Source organism: Cricetulus griseus, chromosome 3 (genome assembly GCF_003668045.3).
Source record: "Cricetulus griseus strain 17A/GY chromosome 3, alternate assembly CriGri-PICRH-1.0, whole genome shotgun sequence".
Classification (NCBI taxonomy): Eukaryota; Metazoa; Chordata; class Mammalia; order Rodentia; family Cricetidae; genus Cricetulus; species Cricetulus griseus.
The window spans coordinates 163870603-163896546 of record NC_048596.1 but is presented as its reverse complement, the minus strand read 5'-3'; the positions used below and the strand labels follow the sequence as shown (position 1 = coordinate 163896546).

The following is a 25944-nucleotide window of genomic DNA, read 5'->3' as shown; positions in this document are numbered from 1 at the left end:
AAGAAACTTCCTTTCAATTCACCCGAAGCACACTGGGGTTCCCTGTGGATCACATCCCAGCAGCACATCTAGAGTAGTACTGAAACGTTCCTTAGGTACACAAACACGACCACCAGAGAAATGTCACCACAGGGAGACAGTATTTGTAAAATTCCCCTCTAAGAGCACCAAAGAATGCTACTAACGATTCATGGGTATGGAAGGACCAACCAGAATGATTAAGATACATTTCTGAGACAGCTACAAAAATCTTCATCAAAAGTATTGAAATTCAAAAAAGACAGATGGGAATCAAATACAAAGATAAAACGTACAAACAAATGAGCAGGCAAACTAAAAGTTCTTGAAAGTATTTTACTTCAGATTGAAAAATGAACAGCTTCCATGCTGTTCATTCCAGATACACAGTATTCACGAGTACAATGCTGGTCATCTGAGGAAACGTATACACCTCAATTCTCCTTCATGCTTTTTTCTTTTAGAAAGATACTGTTTACCAAAAAGAAACGTCAGCAGTACAGGAAAAACTATTTTCCCAATAAATTTACGAAAACCTAAGATTCCCAATGGAATCAAGATTATCTTCCCGCTACCACCACCTTAATATAATCACATGCTTATTGGACACTAATATCCCACCCTAAGAGTACATTTACTTTCAACAATGAGGGTGACTCTTTAAAAAAACTTCAGTGTGGTAAATGTAACACAGATCTCTGCAGGTGTTAAGTGTCTGAAATAGGCAGCTAATACTGGATTTAATATTATTTTATAAATAATTGTTCCCTTAGCAGTAAACATAAGTCTACACATTCACAAGCCCTACAAAATAAATACTGTGATTATGCACAATATGTTATGACAAACTAGTTTTAAAACAACAGAACTTCAACATCTTGATAAAAATTCTGATCAGAATAAAATGTGACTCTAAAATTTAAAACAGTCAAAATAATATCACATTTAAAATCTTCCACAGTTTACACAGTACTGTGAGTTTCCAGTTGTGGAACACATTTTTCCATTGTAAATTAAAATATGAACATATTGAAAATTGTTAATTTCAGCAATGACACCAGTTTTGGTCTTACTTTATAGCATTATTCTCATTACAGAAAGTTGCACTAAGTGTCCATTAATGGTCTGATTGGTCTTCAGTATTTCATAAGTATATATAAAAGAAATCCCTAAAAGCCAACAGTACTTCACACACATACATATATAAAGGAATCTCATCTCGGAAATGGCCATACTGAACAGAGCCACACACACTGATGCTAGACATGAGGGCTTTCACCTCCAAAAACCACTTTGATGACAAGCGCATACAATCCATTATGTTAAATATCCCACCTGAGTCTCAGACTCAGCAGGCGATGAATAACAGGGTTACACGTTTGCACTCACAGCTGACCACAGCCAAAAGTTACAGGATGATTAAAACAAGCCAGTGTTTACAAAGTTTAATTAAAGACAGCAATTCCATTAACAGAGAGGATAAAGAATGGGATGACAGAAGTATTTGGTCTTAATAAGGCAATACAAAATCGATCCATTATCAAAGACCATTTAATTTTTAAAGATCGACAATACCAAAAGCATAAAGTGGAGTATAAGAAAATAGGTTTTTTTTTTTATAAGTGTGATTTAATTAAAGCTGTTTACAATTACTCTCTCCCACAGTAGTAAGCATGAACTTAAAAAGAATGAGAGATGACACCACAAGCACATAGCACACGGGGGCAGAGGAGCCAGCATGCGAGGTCTGTGGAGCTAGAGGTCACACTGATAGGAACAGCCCAGGCCCAGGGTGGCCTTTCGTTTCCTAGGAGGCAGAAGAGGGGAGGGAAGAGACTGCGAAGGAATCACACACACAGTCCTGCTACTGCCCAGCACCCAAGAAGACAGCAGCATTGGCGAGCACAGCTGAGTCAATTCTCGGAGATGACCAGAGAATGTTCAGTGTATACACGAAGTACAGAGTACACTTTTTTCTTTTTTACAAAATAAAATAAACATCATTTGCCACCATAAACCTTTTCTTTAGAGAGGAAAGAATTTTGCAGCAGGTCACACGGGTTCAATGAAGTCATCTCAATGCTGAGGAAAACAAACCGAGGAACAGAGCTAATCACTTCCCTGTGAATGAGTGTTAGGATGACAACTCAGATTATTCTTCAAACTAATCCTGAGAAAAAATCTGTTTACAATTCAAACAGTAATGTTATGTAAAAAGTATTAACAAATCCACTATTACAAATATCAATTTCCTATATGGTCTTCTATATATACACACAATAAAATGGCAAATATATGCAAAATTATTTAAAAAAAAAACATGCACAAATCACTTTCCCTCTTGGAATCTGGCTTCCTATGAGATGCTCTTGTTGGCCTTCCCACCCATCTCCTTGAAACTGCTTTTTGTTCCTCTCACCCTCCCCACACTGAGTACTAGTCCCTAGAACTCTGCATAAAGCCAATGAGAAATATATTTATTTTACATTCAAGCTTTAAATCTTAAAATGACCCTGTTGTAGCACATGACTTATCAAATAAGCAGCCTTTTTCCCCCTTTTTTGCTTGCTTTTTGTTTTTGCAGTTGTCAGTCTTCATGATCCATTCCGTGGCGAGCTGGGAAAAAACGCAGTTGCTAAATCAACGTCTGAACAGTGTGAGGCTCCTGCCGTCCCAGGAGTCCCTGTGCAACTGTCCTGAGCACGAGATCATTGCACACAGAAGACAGTCCGTCGCACAGCGCCGACTATCTACAAAGGTCTGAGAGGGGCGCGTCCCTCTTGTGTTTCCTCTTTTTGCCATGGTAATACTGAGTATTGGATTTGCCTTGATGCTGTTTGCTTGTCATCAAGGAACCATGGCTTGTTTGGGCTGTACCTTGGAAGCCTTTGCTGGAAGAACGGAAGAGCCTTGCTGATCCATGCTGCAGAAGAAGAAAGCAGTGAGAAATACAGCAGAGCTGTCCACTGGCAAACCTGAATGCAGGGGCAGCTCTCAAAACTAGAAATGGACATGTACACCACTTGCCAGGAATCCTTCCACCCCCAATCTTGTGTCTGCCAATTTGACACAGTCTCACTATCATATCACCCTGGCTGGCCTGGAGCTTTCTGTGAGTACAGGCTGGCCTCTAACTCTTACAGATCTGCCTGCCTCTACCTCCTAAGTGCTGGGATTAAAGGGGTGAGCCACTGCTCTCAGCTACCATAGACTACTTTAGAGGCTAGAAGGAGGTGAACTCTTTAAAGAACAGACCACTAACATCTCTTACTGACAGCATGTGCACAACATGAACGCTTCCTCAAGAACCCTACCACTCACACCACAGGCTAAGCAGCACTACCAGAAGAGGTTGTCAGACCTATACAGTTTACAGGCAGGTCAGGGGCAGTGGCTGCTCCTCTCCTGTTCCCATGTCAACCCCTGTCTTCATACTGGCACTCTCTTGGTCAGCCCTGTCACTCCTCACTGCATCTGCATTTGGTGCCCATGCTAAGGCTGTGGAGTGGAGGTATAATGGATGGGGCAAGTCCAATCACAATGATGGGAACACTGTGATGCCAACAGGCCTCCCCTGTCAATGAACACTAAGAGGCTTTTTCCCAGGGTCCCTGCTACATCTAAGGATGAAGAGAGAACTTACACAAAAGACCAGTATCAAAAGCTTCTTCCCTTTGCCTGATTCGTTACTTATGATGGCTAATTAGTAATACTATCAGGCAACTAAAAATACTTAAGAGTATCTCTGTGGCCTGTTTAAGTCAAAGCTATTGTTAATCAACTAAACCTGTCTCCCAGTTACCATATAACTGGCATAAGCAACAAGTATCAAATATGAACAAAGGACACACATAATATATGCTAGACATCGTCTAAGTATTCTAAGCATTTTCATAATAATTAACATAATATTCATTAGAAAGTTAAAAGACATACTATTTCTGTCATCATTTTATGGATAAGGCAGGTACAAAACTAAGTCCATCCTGCAGATGAGACAAGTAACACAGAGGGTTACATGGAATGTTCAAAGCCATACTCCCCATAGATGAGGAGCAGAAATTTAAACTTAGGCCATCAAAAAACCTGACACCATGCTATCACACATGAAGTATACTATTCAGCCTTGTTATGATTTCTGCTTTTTCAAGTTGTGTTTCATTATTTACTCTTATTAGGCAAGAATTAAATTTTAATTACTTAGAATAAGTTTATGTGGTTTTAAATCTATATAAACACAACTGTTATCTGATCTGTCCACATCCATCAGGATATGTTAACAAGTGTTGGTAAAATATACTCTGAAATATTAGTGTTTAGTAAAGGCATGAGAATGTATGTGACTGATAGAGCTTATAGACACAGAGAAAAACAATACCCTGGAGAATTTAAGTTTATCAACTGCAGCAAGGATGGATAGAATATTCATCCTTGCTATAAATAATGCTTCAATAAATATTTTAAAATTGAAAAAAAAAAAAGAAATTCTAACTATCTGATACTGAACACTAATAATGACAAACATGAATTCCACTCACCTGTGATTTGTTGGTGCTGTTGGGTGTGTTAGTGGTTTGGGTGCTCTGCACTTTCCCAACCGCCTGTGAGACCTCCAAGGAGACATCCTGTGAGCCTACCCGGTTGCCAGCGGGTGGACGGCAGAGCAGCTGTTTGGGAGTTTTGCAGGGCGTTGCATCAGAATCCTAACACAAGTCACATGGATTATATAAAGCAATATATTATTAATTTTCATATTCAGTACTCAGAAAGGTAATGATTTCAGCTAAGTACTACCCAGTCTAAACAGACACATTTGGGAACTACAGAGGCTTTCCTTCAAATGTTTTGTGTGTCCTCGCGCACTTGAGCACATCCAAGCATGCACAATCAGAGACCAGAGGATGATGACTTTCAGTGTCTTCCTCTATCTCTCTTTCTCCATTGCAATTCTTTTTTTTTTTTGGTTTTTCAAGACAGGGTTTCTCTGTGTAGCTTTGGAGCCTATCCTGGCACTCGCTCTGGAGACCAGGCTGGCCTCGAACTCAGAGACCTGACTCTGCCTCCCGAGTGCTGGGATTAAAGGTGTGCTCCACCAATGCCCAGCCTCCACTGTATTTTTTGAGACAGGGTGTCTCACTACATCAGATGCTCCTGTCTCTGCTTCCAGAGACACACAAAGTCACACATAGTCATGCCTGGTTTTAAGTGGATGCTGGATATTCCAACTCAGATCCTCTTGCTTGTCATTTCTTCAATCCTTTCTCCAAACATATGGTCTATTTTATCATGGGCTTCTATTTATCGCCAAGTCACTGACCACATTTAGTTAATTTGTTAATCAATTGGGAATGGGTCTACTTAAGTACCAGTTGATGTGAACTTTTACTTACAGAAAGTTACAGAACCATGGAAAAACACAATAAAGAGGGAGGACTTAGGACCCAGGCATGTCCCAAAACCTTCAATCAAACACAAGATGACAAGTTTAAAGGGCTCTGAGAGTCTACCATGATGAGCCTTGTCTAAGACCCACCTAGCTTCTTAGCTGCTTTATGCTGGTACCCTCCCTGACACGTCAGTGTCACAGCTCTTCTCAAGGCAGTCTTCTACCTCTGACTTCTGTACCCTAGTGTGGGATATCTAGCTTAACATCCACTCCCTCCCAAAGGACCACTCCAGAACCCATAGACACAAGAAAATCCTGCACATGAATATTCATGACTCCATAATGACATGCCACTATCCCATCAGCCATATGAAACTGTATCTTTCTTTTCTATTTTTTTCTTTGAGGCATGGTCTCATTTAGTCTAGGCTGGTGGCCTCCAACTCACTATGCACGGGAAGACGTCTTTTAACTCCTGCTACTGATTCTTCTGCCTCTACCCTCCCTAGTACTGGGACTATAGGTTTGCACCACCAATACAGTGCTGGGGACTAAACCCAGGGAGCATGAAAGCAAGCACTGTACCTCCAATACCCTAACAGGACTTTTGCAATCACATAATTAAAGTCAAATTTAAAGAAAAGGCAAACCCACTTTAAACTTTAAGTAAACTTAAACTTTTCGTTTTTTCTTGTTTAAGATTTATTTATTTATTATGTATACAGTGTTCTGCCTGCATATATCCATGCAGGCCAGGAGAGGGTATCAGATCTCATTACAGATGGGTGTGAGCCACCATGTGGTTGCTGGGAATTGAACTCAGGACCTCTGGAAGAGCAGACAGTGCTCTTAACCTCTGAGCCATCTCTCTAGCCCTAAATTTTTCTTTGATTAAAAAAAAATTAAAGTAAAATGTAATTCACCACAATGCAGACAGAAAGTGGATTGGAGGTTAGGAGAGAGGCCACTAAGTAACATGGGTATTTGTTTTTGTTTGTTTGTTTGTTTTTTTTTTTGAGATAGTGTCTCTCTACATAGCCCAGGCTGTCCTCAAATTCACAAAAAATCTGCCTGCCTCTTCCTCCCAAGTGCTGGGACTGACAGCATGTGCCTCCATACATGGCTGCAAATATCTGTGAATTAAGAGGGAAAACAGCTGTGTAACACTGAATACATTAAAAACTACTAAACTGTAATTTAAAAAAAATTATTTTATTTATGTGTTATGTGTGTCTTTGTGTGTGTAACCATGTGTATGTCCACAGAGGCCAGAAGAGAACCCTGTCTTCTGGAGCTGGAGCTACAGGCAGCTGTGAGCTGCTTAACATTGTTGCTGGGAACCCTGAGTTGTCCCCTTATTAAATGGTGAGCCTTCTGATATGCAAATCTTATCAATTAAAAATTCAACTAGGTCTCGAACCCCACCCCACCCCCCAACAAACAAACAAAACAAAACAAAATTTAACTAGGAAGCTCAAAAACAAGTGGGGGGAGAAAAAAAAAAAAAGCTTAAGAAAGTGAAATCATGGCAGTGGTGGCCCATATCTTTAATCCCGGCACTTAAGAGGCAGAGGCAGGTACATCTCTGGGTTCGAGGCCACCCTGGTCTATACAGTGAGTTCTAGGGTAGCCAAAGCTACACAGAGTAACACTGTTTCAAGAGAAAAAACAAACACACAAAGAAAGTGAAAGAAAAACAACAAAATAGTAGTGGGAAACCTTGTCTCAAAAGAAATAAAAATGTGAAAGAAGCCTTACAAATATACTATGTGATCACATTTCTATGAACTACTCTTAAAAAGTATGTTGTTAGAAAATCCTTTAAACAAGGCTGCCCTCTGGGGGTGAGACTGGGGACTGTTGGTTATGAGGCATCTCCTGGAGTGATGGGGACACTATCTACCTTACTGTATTTCTGGGTAACATAGGAGTATGGGTGATAAAACTTAGTGAGGCTATGACCAGGGTTTCCTTTTAAACAGACATAAAGAATAACCAATTGATCTAAATCCAGTTAACAATAAGCACTACTGAGGTTCAGGGATGAAGGATGACAACACCTGCAATCTTCTTTGAAATGGATCAAGGAGCAAGATGAGCTAATTAATGAACAGAGGGTTAGGAATATAATAAGCAAGTACATGTTAGCAGAGCTTGTAACAGCTAAAGATGTTACTGAAGCACTTCTACTTTCACTATATTTTGAATTAAAAAAAAATATTGAGAAAAAGTACTGAAATTTCCCGATGAGAAAGGAAGTAGCTAACCCTATACAGAGCAGGCAAAGCATCCAAGTGTGAGGCTGTGTGCATCATACTTACCACGTCACTAGAGCTGGACTGCGTGGCAGAGGAGGAGGACACTGGACCTGATGAAGAGTTTGAAGAGTGTTTACTAAGAGATTCCGAGGCTTTACTTCTACATTTTCCAAGGGCTTCATTTTCTTCAGACAGATTATTATTACATTTATCTAACTGCTGAGTATCTACTATCAAGGGAACACCATTTCCTGAAAAAGTGGCAAAAGATTGGAAAACGTTTCTTCCCATTAAATACACACAACACAGAAAAGCCCTAACACCCAGCCCATCATCAAGGAAAAGGTCTTACTCACCATTGCATGATGGCTCAGACCTATTCTGTAAGCCCCACTGTTTTGATATCCAATCTCTGTATGTGGCGACTTCATCCGTCACTCTAATTATTCTACCTAATATGCTGCATGGGATTAAAAAACAAAAGAGGTGTACATTAATTTGAAGACAAGAACTGCCAACCACTTCTGACACAACGGGCTGATCTGAGCTAGACTTTTACCTCTCTGTTTCGTTGTTGGGATAGTACTTTGCAATCGGTGATACAGCATGACTCAAAACCACATAGGCATAATCAAAGGCCTGTTTCACCTGCATGGCCCCATAAGAACTCCTTCCAACATCATTACCTTTACAAGAAATGGATAGAGAGAGAAGTAAGCCTGACTGGTTAATATGAATAAACGCTGATGAGCCTTCGTCAGAAGAGCAAGGGCAATGGCTGCCTCATACATGTTAGCCCAACAAGGATTCTCCTATCACATATACAAAGAAACAGCTGGCTATTCTCTCCTCAAAATAGAACCAAGTTAAACTGAAAATAATGGGGTAGGGCACGGTGCTGTTTCCTTGTTTTTGTTTGGTTTTTCTTTGTCTACGTTATCTATATACATACTTCCCAAGTCATAAGCAAATACATATAACTCCTTCCAAGCCACCCCAAAGCTAGATAAGTACAGAAGGACTACACAAAATTACAAAGTCAGAATATAAATAAAAAAGCAACCTCCTGGAACTCCTCTGCCCATGCTCTTTGCTGCCTAAGGGCAACTGGCTGGAATAACAGCCCATAGGTGTGAGATGCCTACAATCCACCCCCAAATAATTCCTTTTCTACTTGGTTTTAAAAAAATATTTTGAACAAAAAGATATATTTAGAAACTATCCATTTTTCTTTTTGGTTATTTTGAGACAGGGTTTCTCTGTGTTGCCTTGACTGTCCTGGAATGCACTCTGTAGACAGGCATTCACCTGACTGGCTGGCTATGATGCCCTCCCTCTTTGAAGCCCACACAGTCACCTATTCTCAATACCTGGTTGTAAAGGATCTTCAATATAAAGCATTGATGGCCGGTAGCCATCAAGCATATTTTTCTGTACTTCATCTTTGGCCACATAGGAACCACCATCCTTTATCCGGATGCCAGTCTTTAAATAATTGAAGTGCCGTCCATATAATTCAAAAAACTCTATTAGGAGAACACCATAGTTCGTATTGGGGATGCAGGCATCTTCCCTGGGATGTAACTAAAACAGGGGGAAAAAAAAAAAAAAAAAGAAGAAAGGAAGAAAGAAATTATTTTGAATTTTCTCTGTATTATGAGGAAGGTGATATAAGTGAGATCCTAACTTCTGTGACCGCTACTATTATCGCGACCTTGGTTTACAATCCGAATTGACAGCTATGCTGCTGCTACAGAAACCATACAACACCCAAAGGGTATAGACCTAGCAGGCAAGGTGAACCACATCAGGGAATTCACCTTACTTGGCAGTCTGACTGTTGACAACCATTGCCGAACTGGCAAAACCCAAATAACATGTCTCAATTATAGCTGAAATTACATGGCTAATTGCTTTAAAAATATTATTTTTGGTGTGTGTTGTACACATGCATATCAAGGACAGTAGTTGATGATGAGAGGTGTCCTCCGAAATCCCTTTCCATAATACCTATTTATATACTAGTTTATTCTGGTTGGGGGTGGGGGAGACAAGATCTCACTATGTAGGTCTGGCTGTCCTGGAACTCACTATATAGACCAGGATGGCCCCAAACTCACAGAGATCTGTCTGCCACTACTCCCAGCCACCATACCTATTTTTGAGTGATAGTGCCAGGGAATCAAACCCAGACTTTTATGCACAGTAGGCAAATATATCACCACTGAGTCATATCCCTAACTCTTTCTAGCTCATTTTTTGAAAGAGGGTCTGTCACTGAACCCTATTGGGTCACTTATTGGGCTAGCCAGCAACTCTTGTCTCTGCCTCCCAGTGCTGAGATTATGGGTACCTGCTGCTGCATCTAGCTTTTTATGTGGGCTCTATGGATCCAAACGCAGATCCTCATGTTTGCACAGCAAGGGTGTAACTTACTGAGCCTCTCCCAGGCCGTGTATGCCATTGTGTGCGGGTACTGTAGATGGTATGTATGCATACACATGGTCAGGTGCATGTCTGAGTGGCACCAATGCATGTGGGAGTCAAAGGTCTGATATTGATATCAGCTGTCTTCTGTAATCACCTTCCATCTTATATTTGGAAACAAGGTCTTTCATGCTGCCCAGAGCTTGCTGACTGGCTAGTCTCACTGGCCAGTGAACTCCAGACAGCCCTTTACTTCTGGTTGTTATTGTTATTATATTAGCATTCCCTTACAGAAATCAGGCCAAACTTTGCATGCTAACATACATAGTAGAAAGTTTCATCCTCTCTCCCAGGAACATTTAAATGCCAGCTTGTAAATTATTCAAAGGTATTCAGTTTAAAGAGAAGTATTCTACAGAATATTGATTTAAAATTTTCTTCCCAAATGTCTCTGCAAGTAATCTATCTTTTTCTTCAGTGTACACTAGTTTAGCATACCCACACAACTTACCTGAAGGAAACTGACTGCCATTAAAAAGAGACTATAAGAACCAATTCCACCTGTAAATACTTCATTAAGGTCCCTCTGTAATAAGAATTGTTTCAATACTAAAACCAAGTACGGCAATACAGGGTATTTCTGAAAGAGAAATGAAATTAATTTTCAATGAATTCCTGTATTATAATAGCCCAAAGCATTACCAGGGGCATAAAATGGTTCCCAGATTACAAAATCTAGTATATATACATAATATATTCAATTTTCAAAGTAACCTTTCTAAGTAATGAAAGGCTTTCTCCTCATGGTAACATAAATAATGGCAGCCATGTGCTCTCTGGACAGACACATTAACCATCTAACCATATGACCATGATCACAGGGCAGTCTCTTGTAAACAGACAACAGAAACAGTACATTTAAGGCATTAAACCAGTAGGAAATTAAATTGTTTGTAGGTGGCTCTCCACTGCACAGCAAGGACCTTCAATTCATTGTGCAGCAGCCCAAAGCACAAACAGCCTTGCCAGAGTCATCCACATGAACAGATCACCACCCAGGTCTTTGGTTCCTCTCTCTTTACAGAAGATAGGCTGACAAAATGATAGCTAACACACATCTCCAGAACCCTTAATGCTCCAGGTAGAGAAGAAAATACTTCCCAGAGTTGGTGGCTACAACTTTTCATGTCTACTGTTTGTTACTAAGCAAACAATTTTCAACTTCCAATTTCTTTTCATGAAAAGTTATGCACATATACATAACCTCTCCAAAAGACATAGTGAGACCCTGCCTCAAAATAACAAACAAAATACAAAAAGAAACCACTAGGACTGGAGAACTACTGAAGAGCTATGAGTGCAGAGAACAGATCCCAACACTTTAAACTCTGGGGAAGCAGCAGCCACTGTCTGTGTTTAGTTTTTTTTTTTTTTTTTTTTTTTTTTTTTTTTAAGATTTTATTTACTTATTATGTATACAGTCTTCTGCCTGCATGCCAACAGAGGGCACCAGATCTCATCTAAGGTGGTTGTGAGCCACCATGTGGTTGCCGGGAATTGAACTCAGGACCTCTGGAAGAACAGTCAGTGCTCTTAACCGCTGAGCCATCTCTCCAGCCCCTATAGATAATGTTCTTAAGGTGATGCTGGCAACTTCTTTACTTTGGAACCAATTGAAATGAAACTAGCATTACTTCAAGATAATTCTTGCAAAACAAAACAAAACTTGCAGGCATATCCTGACAGAGAATTTGGGATTAAAATTGAGAAAAGGCTGCCTAGGGTGGGTCTTATTATGAACTTAGAAATTAAAAACTGACAAGAACCACCATGTAGCACCATCTCAGCACCCATGTCACTCAGCCTAAGGATCAAGAGCAGCAGTGGGCTTTATAAAAAAGTAACCCCAACCTTTCATAAGTCCGTAAGAGGAAGCACAAGATTTTTGAAGAGTTATCTGTCGGCAGCATGCACACAAAAAAGCTGGGCAAGAGACAAAGCATAGCACAGCAGACACCCATGATGAACTTAGGTTTCCTAAGAGCCCCAGTACACAGACTCTCAAGGATCTAACCTTAGTAAAATCTTTAATGAGGTCTGCTGCTCTCACGCCATTCTGCACATTAAAGCTGATATCAACTTTCACTTCAGTAAAAGAATCTGTTAATTTAATAATAGGAACCTAGAAAAAGAAGACAGAAAAGTTTAAAATATTCTCCCAAATTAAGTAATAAAATCAGGAGGCAGAAGGTTACTAGGTAGGCCTGTCATCTCTACCCTTCTCATGAGACCATAAAAACATAAAATGTAAGGACCAAGCGCCAAGCACCAACCAACCAAGTAGTGCCTGCCATCAAACTTGATTCCCAGGACACACAAGGTAGGAAGAGAGAACTAATTCCACCAAGTTGTCCTTTGACTCCCCCATACCTACATGGAACATGAATGTGCATGTGTGGGAACATATATACATGTAGATTAAAATGAATAATTAATAAAAAGCAGTAAATACAATAAATTGTGTTTTTAAAATTTATTATTATTATTTTTTTGAGACAGGATCTCTCTAGGCAGTCCCGGCTATCCTGGAACTTGCCATGAAGACCAGGCTGGCCTCATAGTCACAGAGATCCTCCTGCCCCTGCCTTCTAAGTGCTAGGATTAAAGGCATGCACCACTACAATCTCAACAGAAAGTTTTTAAGTAAAAAAACCTGATGACTAATATAGTATTAAGCCCCTCCCCCCCCCTTTCAGAGAGGGTCTCTCTTCCTAACAGCTCTGGCTGTCCTGGAACTCACTTTACAGAGTAGGCTGACCTTGAACTCACAGAAACCCACCTGATTCTGTCTCCCAAGTGCTGGGTTAAAGGTGTGTGACATTACTGTCCATCAGGTATTAAGACTTCTTAAACGAAGCACTGTACTTGCACTATGAACTAAAAACTGGAACTGGGTCTCTAAATAAACAGTTTTTCATCAAGAAAAACTACAAATATTCTGCTCTAAGAAAACCTAATATGCAAAATTCCAGATCTTCCAAATGCATGTATCTGTTTCTAAAGGAGCTTCTGTGAAGTTCTTGAAGCCAGTCTAGCTCTGTTTACAGCATGACTTCAGAGGCTACAGAGATGGCTCAACAGTTAAGAGCAGTTGCTTAGAAAACCTGAGTTTGTTTCCCAGCCCCCCCCCCCCCCCCCGCCACATTGTGGCTTCACTCTGCCTATGCTTCAACTCCAGAGGATCTGAGGCCCTCAGCTGTCCACCACTACCACCACCACCACCACCACCACCACCACCACCACCACCACCACCACCACCACCACCACCACCACCACCACCCACATAAAAATACATCTTTAAAAAACGCCTTGATTAACTGGGCGTTGGTGGCATACACCTTTAATCCAAGCACTCGGGAGGCAGAGGCAGGCAGATCTCTGTGAGTTGGAGGCCAGCCTGGTCTCCAGAGCGAGTGCCAAGATAGGCTCCAAAGCTACACAGAGAAACCCTGTCTCAAAAAACCAAAAACCAAAACAAAACGCCTTGATTTACAAGACCTCAAATACAAAATACAAGAATAATATTTTCTGTGTAACTAGGAGCTACTTAATAGAAACCTGTATTTTTTAATTTTTCGTGCTTTAGTGTTTTCCTGCATGTGTGCCTGTGTGAGGGTGTCGGACCCCTGGAACTATATGGATACTCCAATTGAACCCTGGTCCTCTGGAAGAGCAGTCGGTGCTCTTAATCTCTGAGCCATCTCTCCAGCCCGGCTATTATTTCTTAAAGAAATGTATAGCCAGGGCAGGTTACTTTGATTCACCAATAACAGTCTTTATGCATAGTCACCGAGACAGTCACAAAATGATTCACCAAGTCACATCCCAACTGTACTAAGCAAGACTGGAGTCTAAGTTTCTCATGTAGGTAACAAGACTTACAAAGACACAGTGCTGAGAACTTACCGTAGCTTTGTCTAGAACTTTCACGGAATCCTCGTCAGCGACTTTGTGTTTCCGAAGGGCTTCTTCCAGGGTCCAGAGAGGCAGGTTCTCCCACTTCCCAAAGACCACAAGATCGATGTCACTGCATTGTAGTGACACATGTGAGGAGGTTTAGAAGCATCATCAACCAGTCCCCATTTTAGCTGATAGTCATGCTCACCAACTTCAAGCTGGTGCAATGAGAACCCATTCCCTTTCTGCCTCAGAAGATCAATGTGCTGATGGCAATGGGTTTCAGAAGGAAGCAGAGGGAGACAAATGGAAGCTGTATTTTAGCAACCTCACCCTCTCAGCTATTTCACAGAACTCAGGCTCAGAACATGGATAACGTTGACAGAAACAAAACCTCAAACATATCAGTATCAGTGCATGTTTCTTTTCATAAAGCTTTCTGGTATTAAACTTAAGGTGTGTAGTCTCAATGAGAATGTAACTTAAAAATAAATATGAAGCTATATAAAATCTAAGTACCAAGCTTGTTCCCAATGTGTAAGCATACATATTCACTTCTAATGTCATTACTTTTGTGCCTTTTCCATATCTAAATGATGATAACTATCTAACCATATATATAAATGTATTTTTTATTTATTTAGTTTTTTTGAGACAAGGTCTCACCATGTAACTCTGGCTGGCCTAAGATTTGCTTATATGGACCAGGTTGACCTCAACTCTCAGAAGATCCACCTCTGCCTCCCACTTGATGGGATTAAGGGCACACACCACCATGCTTGGCCATAATTTTTTAAGGAGTAATTTTTTTTAAGCTTTGTTGAAGCTTGGAGCCTAAATAAGGAAAAATATTAATGAACTGTAATGTTTTATGGGTTTTAGAAGCCAAAGATAGCCCTGGAAAGAACAGATATGGCTGGGATCCAACCACTGTAATACAATAACACACTAAGCTGAGGGGCACGGCAGGGAGGTGGCAGTGCTGGTGGTGGTGTTTGTAACCTATGTATTACACATTAGAAGGTTTGAGATGGAACAAGGGCTCTAAGTTAAGTTCTGTGGTGGGATGCTGAGACTAAGTTCTTCACTAACCCCTCTCCAAGTAGCACATTAATAAACAGATGTTCATCATGACAACTAGTGCCCAGCCTAAGTCATGGGTAAGTATTTGTCTGCAGGGCTATCCACATCTTAGTAACTAACTGGTTTCACTGCTACATGCTTTCTGTATATCTCAACCCAGATAGATAACTGGAAGTGATACTCTACTGTAAGTCAATTCAGATCAAATATAAACTGATGAATTTGTTCCCTAAATAGTCCCCATTTTGCCAGGCATGGTAGCATATATTTTAATCTCAGCACTCAGGAGGCCAGCCTGGCCTACATAGCAAGCTCCAGAATATTCAGGACTACAAAAAACAGTAAATAAATTCCCATTTCTACTCTGACACATTCAATGGGCAAAGTGTATAGATCCCTTCAGAGCTTCATAAAAATACTAACCTAGTAGGTAAATACAGGCCAGTCTTAAAACTTCCAAATATCTGGACCTGGAACAGGGAAGAGAAAAAAGGCAAGAAAAATCACATTAAGATGCCTATATTTAGGGGGGAGGGAACTAGGAGAATGAGAGGGGGAGAAGAGGAGAGGTGAGGAAGACATGATGGGACAGGGAGGTTGAGTTGGGGGAAGAACAGAAGAGACCAAGATAAGAGATAATATAATAGAGGGAGACATTATAAGTTTAAAGAGAAATCAGGCACTAGGGTAATGTCTGGAGAGCTACAAAGATGACACCAACTAACAATCTAAGCAACAGAGGAGAGGCTACCTTAAATGCCCTCTCCTGATAATGAGATTGATGACTAATTCATATGCCATCATATAGCCTTCATCCAGCAGCTGGTAGAAGTAGAAACAGACACCCACAGCTAAACCTTGAACTGAAATGAAATCCAGATGCAGAGGAGGACTGATCAGAAAAGGGGTCCATACCAGGCTGGTGAAGCCCACAGAAACAGCTGACCTGAACAAGGGAGAGCTCTTGGTTCCCAGACTGATAGCTGGGAAACCAGCATGGGACTGATCCAGACCCCCTGAATGTGGGTGTCAGTGAGGAGACCTTGGAAATCTATGGGGCCTCTTGTAGTGGATCAGTACTTATCCCTAGCATAGGAATGGACTTTAGAAGCCCATCTCACATGGAGGGATACTCCCTGAGCCTAGACACAAGGAGGTTGGCCTAGGCCCTATCCCAAAGAATATGACAGACTTTGAAGACCCCCCCCCATGGAAGGCCTCACCCTTCCTGGGGAGCAGAAAGGGTATGGGATGGGTAGGCTGTTAGTTGCGGGGGAGGGGCATCCCAGGGAGAGGGCAATCCCAGGGAGAGGGACCTGGGATTGGCATGTAAAATAATTTTCTTTCAAAAAAAAAAAGAAAAGATGCCTATATTATTTTTTAAAAAAGCATGTTCTTTCTGCCCTCTACTGGTATTTTTTAGAACTGCAGGAGCTACCTGCCCCCCTCCCAATCTAGGCTTTCCTAAGGTGGGTACACTGTGATACACAGGCAGTCATTCAGAACATGGCATACAATCTAAAATAGAGACCCCGAGGCCATCAGGATGGTTCAGCAGTTAAGCATGCTCACTATGCAAGCCTGATCCCCAGAACCCATGTAAAGGTAGAAGAAAACCAACTCTACAAATTGCCCTCTGACCTCTACAAACATGCATAAGCGCGCGCGCGCGCGCACTCACTATGCACTTTAATAATAATGAAAATCTTAAAATTTTAAAATAAGTTTCAAAAGTAATGTTCCAGAGGCTAACATTCCCTTTCAAAACAAGGATGGTCACAAATCCTTAATTCTGTTCTCTCTGCGGGAGTCCTCTCATGAATTCAGAATGCCTCAAGTGTTAGCAGTGTGCTGGTGTGCAGGCCAGCGCAACAGAGTACCAGGAGCAGTCTCTGCAAGATCCTGACATACAATCAACTGAGAAAAAACTTCATCTCAGCCCACAGAACACAATGGAACCCAGGCAATCTTATACATATCTGCAAGTCGAGCCAAAGAAAATGTTAAACCATTCTGGTGAAAAAGACCGGGAACCTAACCATATCCTTGCATTCCTAATTGTATGAACACAACTGCCTACCTTAGAATGATGAGGGTTAAAAGATGGAGGCACTGTAAGCTGCTGTGTGGGGACTGTGTTGTTCACTGCACTTTTAGCAGCCTCCCTGTCTACCCACTAGATGTCAGCAGTGCTTACCAAATCATGCCAGCCAGAGCCTTCACATGGCGTGTGCCCCAGGGAACACAACCAGCCCCGGGAGAGAAGTGGTCAGTGCAATCAATGAACAGCAGCTGCTCAGGGAAACACCCACACCCTCGCCTATATTCTTTACCTACAGACTCACATTTGAACCTTGTCTTTTGCCAAATGGAAAACCCTCCCCGGCTTCCCTATGATACCTGAGGAGGTCTAACTAAACTATGCCACACAAAGTAATAGAGTTACTCTTTGAACGGAGTTCTAGAACTGACTGGCAAAGAAACCACAGAAAGTGAAATACTGGTGCCAATAATGGGAGATAAAACAAGTGGAAACCAGGGCAAAAATTCTGTTATCTGGATGGGGAATCCCAAGAAGTTGGCCAGGGGAAGAAAGAGTGGTTTTCAAAGACAGGTGCACACTCGCCTGCATTTGCCTGAGCACAAAAGAAATGCCTTCAGCTCTAAGCAAACTGCAATGTTTATACTGACAGGAGGGAATAAAAACAAAAATGGGGCCTTGATAACACTTATCCAATAACAAACTGCTGTAATGAGATTAAAGATAGTTTTTCCTTACATTAATGATCTAGAGATAGTTTTTCCTTACATTAGTGATCTAAATTGATTCTACTTTTAGAAGGTGCGACTCAGAACTCAGAAGAAAAAAAAAATAAAGAGAAGCATAAGTAAAAGGAAAACAAGCACCAAACCCCAAAGTCTAATGGTTCCCAGAAACTGTTAGCCTTTAAAATGTAGGCATGGCACATGTCTGGGAAGCAGAAGTAGGCTATTGCTGTGAGTTCAAGGCCAATCATGGGTACAACATAGTGAAACCTTGCTGGAAAGTAAACTACAGTAAGGTTGCCTAACCCTACAAAAGCACTTACACTGCAGGTGTGACCTTATGTGAGACTGACTCTGTGTCGGGCTTTGCCTAAAGCCCCAGGTCCCAGGACAAGTACTCACGTCAGCACTGGGCCAAAGCTCCTTAATCACACTCTCGATCCTGCTCACCACCTCCATCCGCATCTTCTCCTCCTCGGGCCTGGGAGACATGTACTCATAAAAATCACTGATTTCTTCATGCAGACTGGAGAAAAAACAGAAAGCAAATAAATGTGAGCAGGCCAATCCAATAGGAAGTCAACTTCCTGAATAATCTTCAGCTGATGGCCTTATATTTGCAGATTTTACCTTCATTTTAATATTATAACTCATACTAAGTTAAAATGGTAATGTACAGAATTTACTTGAAACAAAGTAAGAAATTGCCTGTGCAGTCCGCTACTGTGGGTGATTTCTTGCTTTCCTTTTTCTTTTTAAGTAAAAAATGAAGTCATGCGGCCTGGTCTCAGTCACAACGCAGGAAGGGAGGCCCTGAGCCCAGCAACACAGGATGCTTCCTGACCACCCCAGCTCTCCACAAGGAGAGGAACAGCATGACTTCCATGGCATTTGTTTAACAAATTGAGTGCCAAATGAACAAGCTGGTCAGTGAACACCAGCAGTGTCTTGAGAAGAACAGTTGGCAGAAAAAGGCTTTGAGAAGGAGCTGCAGGCTTCTAGAGACCCAAGTATGCAAAGCATGAAACCAAATGTACAAGCACAGCAAGTAGATGGACACATCTGAAAGGGAATACAGAGGTGTACTTGAAGGGGAAAGCAAGCTCTGGGTAACGACATATTTGAATAGCTAACTAAAAGGTTCCAGCTGGGCTCAGGTACAGCTTGGTGATAGAGCATGTGCCATGCCATGTTCAATGGGCTGGGTTCATCTCCAAGAACCACAAGAAAAAAAAAAGGGGGGGGGGAGAGGAAGAAAGTGGAGATGGAAGGGAAATGAATAGAGAAAGAAAGGGTAAATTAAGTTCAGCTTCCCTTTGCGGCAACAGAGAGGGTTGAGGAGACTCTGACTGCAACATGCAGTATTTAAAAAGATCAAACCAGCAACTGTATCAGAGACAAACAGAAGGACATGGCCTAAAACAGATGCATCACAAGGGAAGACCCAGGGGTGGTGGTAGGACAGGAACTCCAGAAACACTGTACATGCACAGACATCTGACTGGGCTTGTGGGGTAGGCAGGGGTGAGAGTTGAGGGTGAAGCAAGTACTGGACAGGACAAAGGACAAAGTGGGCTGGGCTGGTAGGCAGAACTGAACCCATGCTGTGCAGCAGAAGGCATGAAAGCAACACTCCTTGCTTCTGAGTCCCTGAGGCCCTGGAGCATTACCCTGGAGAAAGGAAGTAGGAAGAGACCCAAGACAAACACCCACTAAGCTTTCTCTGGGATTCAGAGGCTGGAGGTGGCCAAAGGTACCCTCAGAGTGTCTGCAAATAGAAAGCCCATTTGGCACCAGAACAAGAAGACAGAAACTCAAGTAGACAAAAATTGGGTTTGAGGAAGGAAAGAAAAGTCTCAACTTTCACTGGCAGCAACTTTTACCTCATGAATACTTATGACTTTAAAAACATGACCAAATGAGCAATCAACTTATTGTTCTTGCTTCTTTTGATGCCAAAATGAACAAACAAAAACAAACACAACAACAACAACAAGAAAACTAAGTCAAAAATTTTGAGTTCTAGCTAAAGCCCTGCCAAGGACCAGTAGTGTCCCCTGAACATGTGGCTCTGGTGCTTGGTGCTCCCCAGAACAGGTGTTCATATGCAGGACATGCTGCCAAGCAGGAGCCAGAAGGAAATGAAGGAGCCATTTAGGCCAGAAGGAATGATAAACATGATCATATACTAGCCTGTTTGCCATGTAATACTGATTTTAAAACTCCCAAGGCCCCAATAAGGCAGGTGGATCTCTGTAAGTTTGAAACCAGCCAAAACTACATAGTGAAAGTATTTCTCATAAAATAAAACAAAAACTCCCAAGGGAGGGTGAGATGGCTCAGCAGGTAAGGGCATTTGCCACCCAGACAGACAATTTGAGGTCCTGAGCTTGATCCACATGGTAGAAGGAAAGAAGTGACCCCTGCAAGCTGTCTTGACTTACACATGTGTACAATGGCACACACACAACTGTAATAAAACCACAAAACTCCCAGCTCTTCTGAGGGAATCCAGAAAGCTGTCAAAGGGAGCCTGGTGCTCCTTGGTGTCTTTCTGGACGCCTTTGAACCTTCCAGTTCTTTTAGATTTATGGGTTTCTGTAGGTTATCAATGTCAACTACTTACAGACAAAGGCTAGAAGAAAGGACAGCTTGCACTACTTCTCTTCACAGGCCTGCCAGCAAAAATGAAGCCCAAAGATAAACAGCAGAACCTCAGTTCACTTCACAGTCTGCTACAGATTATGAGTTTATCTGTAGCTCTGGGAGTGCTACAGTAGTTCTCTGAAAAATACTAGCATCATAGCCAACATGGAGAAAACCCTGAAAATGAGACTACATCTACCCTATATAAAGGCTCCCTTACACATTCTCTATTCAAATGCAGGCAAAAACATTGAGTCTACCTGCCAGTTCAAGTCTAAGTCAGAAGACACTAGCCAAAAGGGAGTCTGTTCTCTTAACACTTTTGAATGTGTACACCAAGATATAGGATGAACAGGGCTTGTCAAACAGAGCCATACTCTGAGCCATCTCTATCCAAGAACACAGAGAAAAAAACTCATCAAAGCAGGCTTTGTAAAGAGTACTAGTAGTCTGTTCTGCAATGCTGCTCAATAGATGGCTTCCAGAAAGGGACCATGTATACATGAAAATAAACTAGACAATCACGAGGCAAAGGTCCCACAAAAGGGATTTCTGAACACAGTGAAAAGGTAGAGACAATTCTAAAATTTGCTTTCAGTGCTGGGATCCTGGGCTTTCTACCAGCACACTGACTTGAAGGAAAGTTATTCAGGGTACTACAAATTTTAAGACAGGATTTCCCTATGGGTCAGGCTGCAATTTAGCAGCGAACTATTTGCCTAGCGCATGAAGTGCAAGGACTGGATTGGACCCCCAGCAATACCAAGGAAAAGACTTCATGAGTACTTAATATTCCATGAACTATCTTCTCCCTTCTGCTCCTAGTAGTTACTCACTCTTTAAACTACTGAAAGAACCCAGGGCCCTGTGCATGCTTGGCAAGAGTCTACCACTAGGCTACATTCCCTACCATAGCTTTGGTTTTTTTTGTTTTGTTTTGTTTTGTTTTGTTTTTTTAAACAGTCTTGTTATGTAGCTCAGGCAGGTCTCGAACTTGATATCCTGCTGCCTAAGCCTCCCAAAGTGCTGGAATTATAGTCATGTGTTGACACCTACCTGTATTTCTCTTATTGATGTGTTTCTGCCACATCAGAAGGGAGGAGGGATAAGGAAAGGCAAAAGGCCAGACTATTCAAGCAAAATGTCCCTGAACAGTAACAAAAGGAGAGCCATTTCAGGCATGATACCATCCTCTTACTCATGCCAAGCACAAGCTTGACTTTTTCTATGCAACTAGTGGCATGCACAATGAATATAGTACTAAATCTTCATACATTTTTCATGAACTTTCAAGGCAGACTTTTCATTACTTTTGAGAGGCTCCTTGGTCTGCATGATTTAGTTACCACAGAATCACATGTATCTAGGTGCTACTGACTAGGTACTATATGGACTAAATCCCACCTCTGAAGTGCCTATTCTTTCCTGGGTACAAGCTTGGTGCCCTGATGACAGAATAAAGGACAGAGCCAACAAAGTTCTGTAAGCTTTCTTTCACATGTCAATGCAACCGCATGCCTCTGGAGCCATCTAACTATGCAGAGAAAACAATTGCTCCTGGGTTTGGATCATAAGCACTGTGAACACCACACACCCAGTGCTACAGTTCCTCAGATAAAATTATAAACTACAGCTCTTGAAAGCTGAGCTCTGCAACCAAGACTATGCTAAGCAACACTACCCTGACTTTGACAATTACATATTTGGTTTCTGTCCGTTTCCTGAAATATAACCTTACAGTCTTTGGAATCAAAGTATTATGCGCTTTTTTGTACACTGAAACTGGCTGGTGGTGGGCACCTCTTGGGCAGCATTACAGCGTGGACACTCACTGCAAAGTCCAGGGTAACACAGGAGGCTCAGGGCTTCGTGTTCTTCCCTGACACCTGGACTTCAGGGAAAAGAGCAGAGTTGATCATGCCTACAGGTAAAGCTTCCCCATCTTCACCCCCCTACCCTCTACCCCCCACCCCCAAAAGGCCTGGGTCTGGCAGATATAACACATTGGGCCTTCCCAGAAGGTGAGCAATAGCCAGGAGGGTGCACATCTCAACTCCACTGGCTCAGAAGCTGGGAAGCTGGGAGCCTCCAGACCATCCTGTGCATCTCTGCTTCTGGACATTTATCCTTTAAAGCAGCTTTTATTTATAAGATAACTTAGTGTGTTTTTTAGTTCTCAGAGTAGGTCTAACATACAGGATTCTTAGTTTATAGTCAACAACCTGGGGCTTACAAGTGGGCTGGGGCCACTGGTGATAAGAGGTTCTGTTGCTATTCCTGGTAACAGTGTCAGCATGAACTAGAATACAGACACCCAGCTTATGTCTGCTATAGAACTGGTAGCTTGCCTAGTGCAAATAGGAAACCCTACACATTTGGACACAAAGGTGGTCTCACAAAGGCTTTGGGAGGACAGGAGAAATTGGGATTTGATGCCTCTTCCCAAGTGTCTCCATTTGGATAACAGTATTTTCCTTCTAAAAGTTACAGTAGGCAAAGAATCGCACTCTGTAGAGGGGCACAGAATTTGCAAACGCTACAACGAAATAAAGTCTGATGCAAACAACATCCAGGCTTCTCAACAGAAGGACCTTGTGCTACAGGAAAGCACTGACTTTATCTACCCAAGAACTATTTAGTAACTAGGCTGAGGAAGTCTTAGGCTCAGGGCACATACCTTTGAATAGGACACAAGGGAAAAGCATACACACTGCAGGTGGGAGTATGAATTACCACAATCTCTCAGAGGTTCACATCATCTCCAACCTGCCCCCACCCTCCTAGTCTCCAGAAATATTCCACAGGGTTAAGCGTATAGGTACAAGGATGCAGAGCACAGCACTCATGGTCAGAAAATGTTACAAATTTAGAATCCATAATGGAACCCAGAAAGATTTCAATCATCAGCATGCACCTGTCTGTCCATTCTCTGACAAGGATCATGGGCTGCTAAGTGATACAGCAGTCTTCTCTACAATTCCCCACATGATACTTATGTGTGTGTATGTGAATATGCTTCTCTTGAATATATGTGCATTTCCCCGTCCCCACAAGATCTGTAGCCTACTATTAACAGTAGTTAAATTCAGGCAGTGGCTTGGGAGAGAAGGGATTTATTTTTTAATGTATACATTTATATGACTCATTTTTTAAAATGTACATGTTAATGGCATTGTATGTTTTTCATTTATTTATTTATTTATTTATTTATTTATTTATTTATTGGTTTTTCGAGACAGGTTTTCTCTGTGTAGCTTTGGAGCCTATCCTGGCACTCGCTCTGGAGACCAGGCTGGCCTATCCACCTGTCTCTACTTCCCAAGTGCTGGGATTAAAGGCGTGCACCACCAACGCCCAGCCTGGCATTGTATGTTTTTAAAACTAAATCTTTATAACAAGGAAATATATCTATTAGAGAAAATTAACACAGGGAAAAAATCAAATTATTCTAATAATTTTACCCTACAGACCAAAAGGTTATACCGGTATACCTGGGGAGCCCAACCAATTCCAAAAGGGATTCTGTGGTCAGATGGTGGGCAGCATGGCCACTAGGGGGGCACAGATGATCACAATCCCAGGCCTCAGTGTCAGTACATTGGTGCAGACACCAGTGACTAATTAGTTGTGGTCGGCCTCATGCATGTTCAGTGAGCGTGTGCTCGTGTCAGCTGCTGGTGGAACCGACAGCTGAAGTCAGGGACCTACAGCTTTCTATACCATTTAATTTTTCTCAAATATACCAGGAAACCAAGAGAACTGAACTATCAAGCCCTACAGAAATCACAAAGCAATGTGAGTGACTCCAGCAGGCTCGGGAATTCATGGTAGAAAAGGAAACATATTCAACCAGCTCAGGAATTCCAGCTATCAGCTAGACACCTCTGCCAGCCTGTCACCTCAAATGCCACAGGACCAGAACCAAAACTCATCTTACTCCCAATCCCAGATGTTCCAGAACTTCCTTCTCCAGTCTCTGCTTCCCGAGTCCACCTTTCTCCACACACTGATCAAATGGCTCAAAGGCATGTTGGTTGATTTTCAGCAGAGGAATTTGGCCTGAGCATCCTGGGCCGCATATCCTAGGCCCTCTTTCCTCTTGAAAGTAGCAATTTAAAGAACCTGAGCTTTATGCAGCCAGCCTGTGATGGGTCAAGCACTTTACATGGCCAGCCTAGGTCCTACATGTAGAGTGAGCAGAGCGAGAGTGCTTCTGACTCTATCTGTGTCAAATAAGACTTAACCCAAGGTTTACTGTTTACAGAGCACAAAGCAAACCTCGGTAGAAATAAGCTGTCACTGTTAACAGTTTCCAAAGACAATCCGGTGCAGGTATACTTTAATGCATGCACAGGTCTAATCCAGGCACCACAACCTGTGGGTTGTTTTTTGTTTTTTTCATTTTATTATTTATATATGTATGGGTATTTTGCCTGCATGTCTGTGCATCACATGCATACAGTGTACTCAGAGATCAGAAGATGGCACCTATAACTGAAGTTATAGATAGTTGTAAGCCACCATGCAGGCGTTGAAGAACATAGGTCTCCTGGAAGAGCAGCCACTGTTCTTAACCGCTGAGCCATTGTTCTAGCCCCCACAATCTTTGTTTTTAAATTTTTGTTTTTTCAAAGATTTGCGGGGAAGAAAAATAACATGAAACAAGAAAATATTTAAGCGAATGAAAAAAGGAAAAAAATATCAAAAAGAATGAGAAGAAAAGCCACAGGCCAGGAGTAGTACATGCCTTTAATCCCAGCAGAGGCCAGTAGTTCTCTATGAGGTCCAGGTTAGGACTACACTGTGAGAATCTGCCTTTAAATAAGTAGGTAGATAAACAAACAAATAATTAATCAAAAAGCAGACATGCTCAAAGCATATAATCCAGAAATACAGGGTGTTAAAAACATGCTCACCAAAGCCTACACAGGACATACACAGCAGGCTTTTCAAGGAAGCAGCAACATGTCTTTCAGCAGGTGAGCTCTAGAGTCTAGTACATCCATACGAAGAGGCATCACACAGCACTACAAAGAAGCCAAACTGAAAGGCTGTCTACCGTATGATCCCAAGTCTAAACTAAGAATCTTGGGAAAAGTCAAACTAACTGAAGACAGGGAAAGAAGGACCAGTGGCTGCCAAGGGTGGAAAGACAGAGCAAAGAATTTGTGGGCAATGAAAACAACTCTATGTGATACTGAAACAGTAGATTCATCATTCCATAGAATGTGAAAAGTTCCCAGCAAACACTGATACACAGCACAGACCACTTGCTAACATGTCAATGCAGATTCATTGACTGAACCAATGTGCCCTTCTGATGCAGGATGTCATGGTAGGGACTCAGGAGGGGCCAGGCCAGGGTTATATAGGAAATCTCTGTACCTTCCACTCAATTTTTTT

At 41.8% G+C, this 25944-nt stretch overlaps 1 protein-coding gene across 1 annotated transcript in view; it reads right to left on the bottom strand.

Moving 5' to 3' along the window:
• Positions 1-334: 334 nt before the first annotated feature.
• Positions 335-25944, bottom strand: part of Tent4b (terminal nucleotidyltransferase 4B) — a 57954-nt gene continuing 32344 nt past the window's right edge. The window contains 11 exon segments of the mRNA XM_027405524.2: positions 335-2941; positions 4557-4721; positions 7726-7772; positions 8019-8122; positions 8222-8348; positions 9033-9246; positions 10601-10729; positions 12164-12271; positions 14056-14176; positions 15553-15599; positions 18298-18421. Coding sequence (XP_027261325.1) covers positions 2765-2941; positions 4557-4721; positions 7726-7772; positions 8019-8122; positions 8222-8348; positions 9033-9246; positions 10601-10729; positions 12164-12271; positions 14056-14176; positions 15553-15599; positions 18298-18421 — 1363 coding nt within the window. The 3' untranslated portion in view covers positions 335-2764.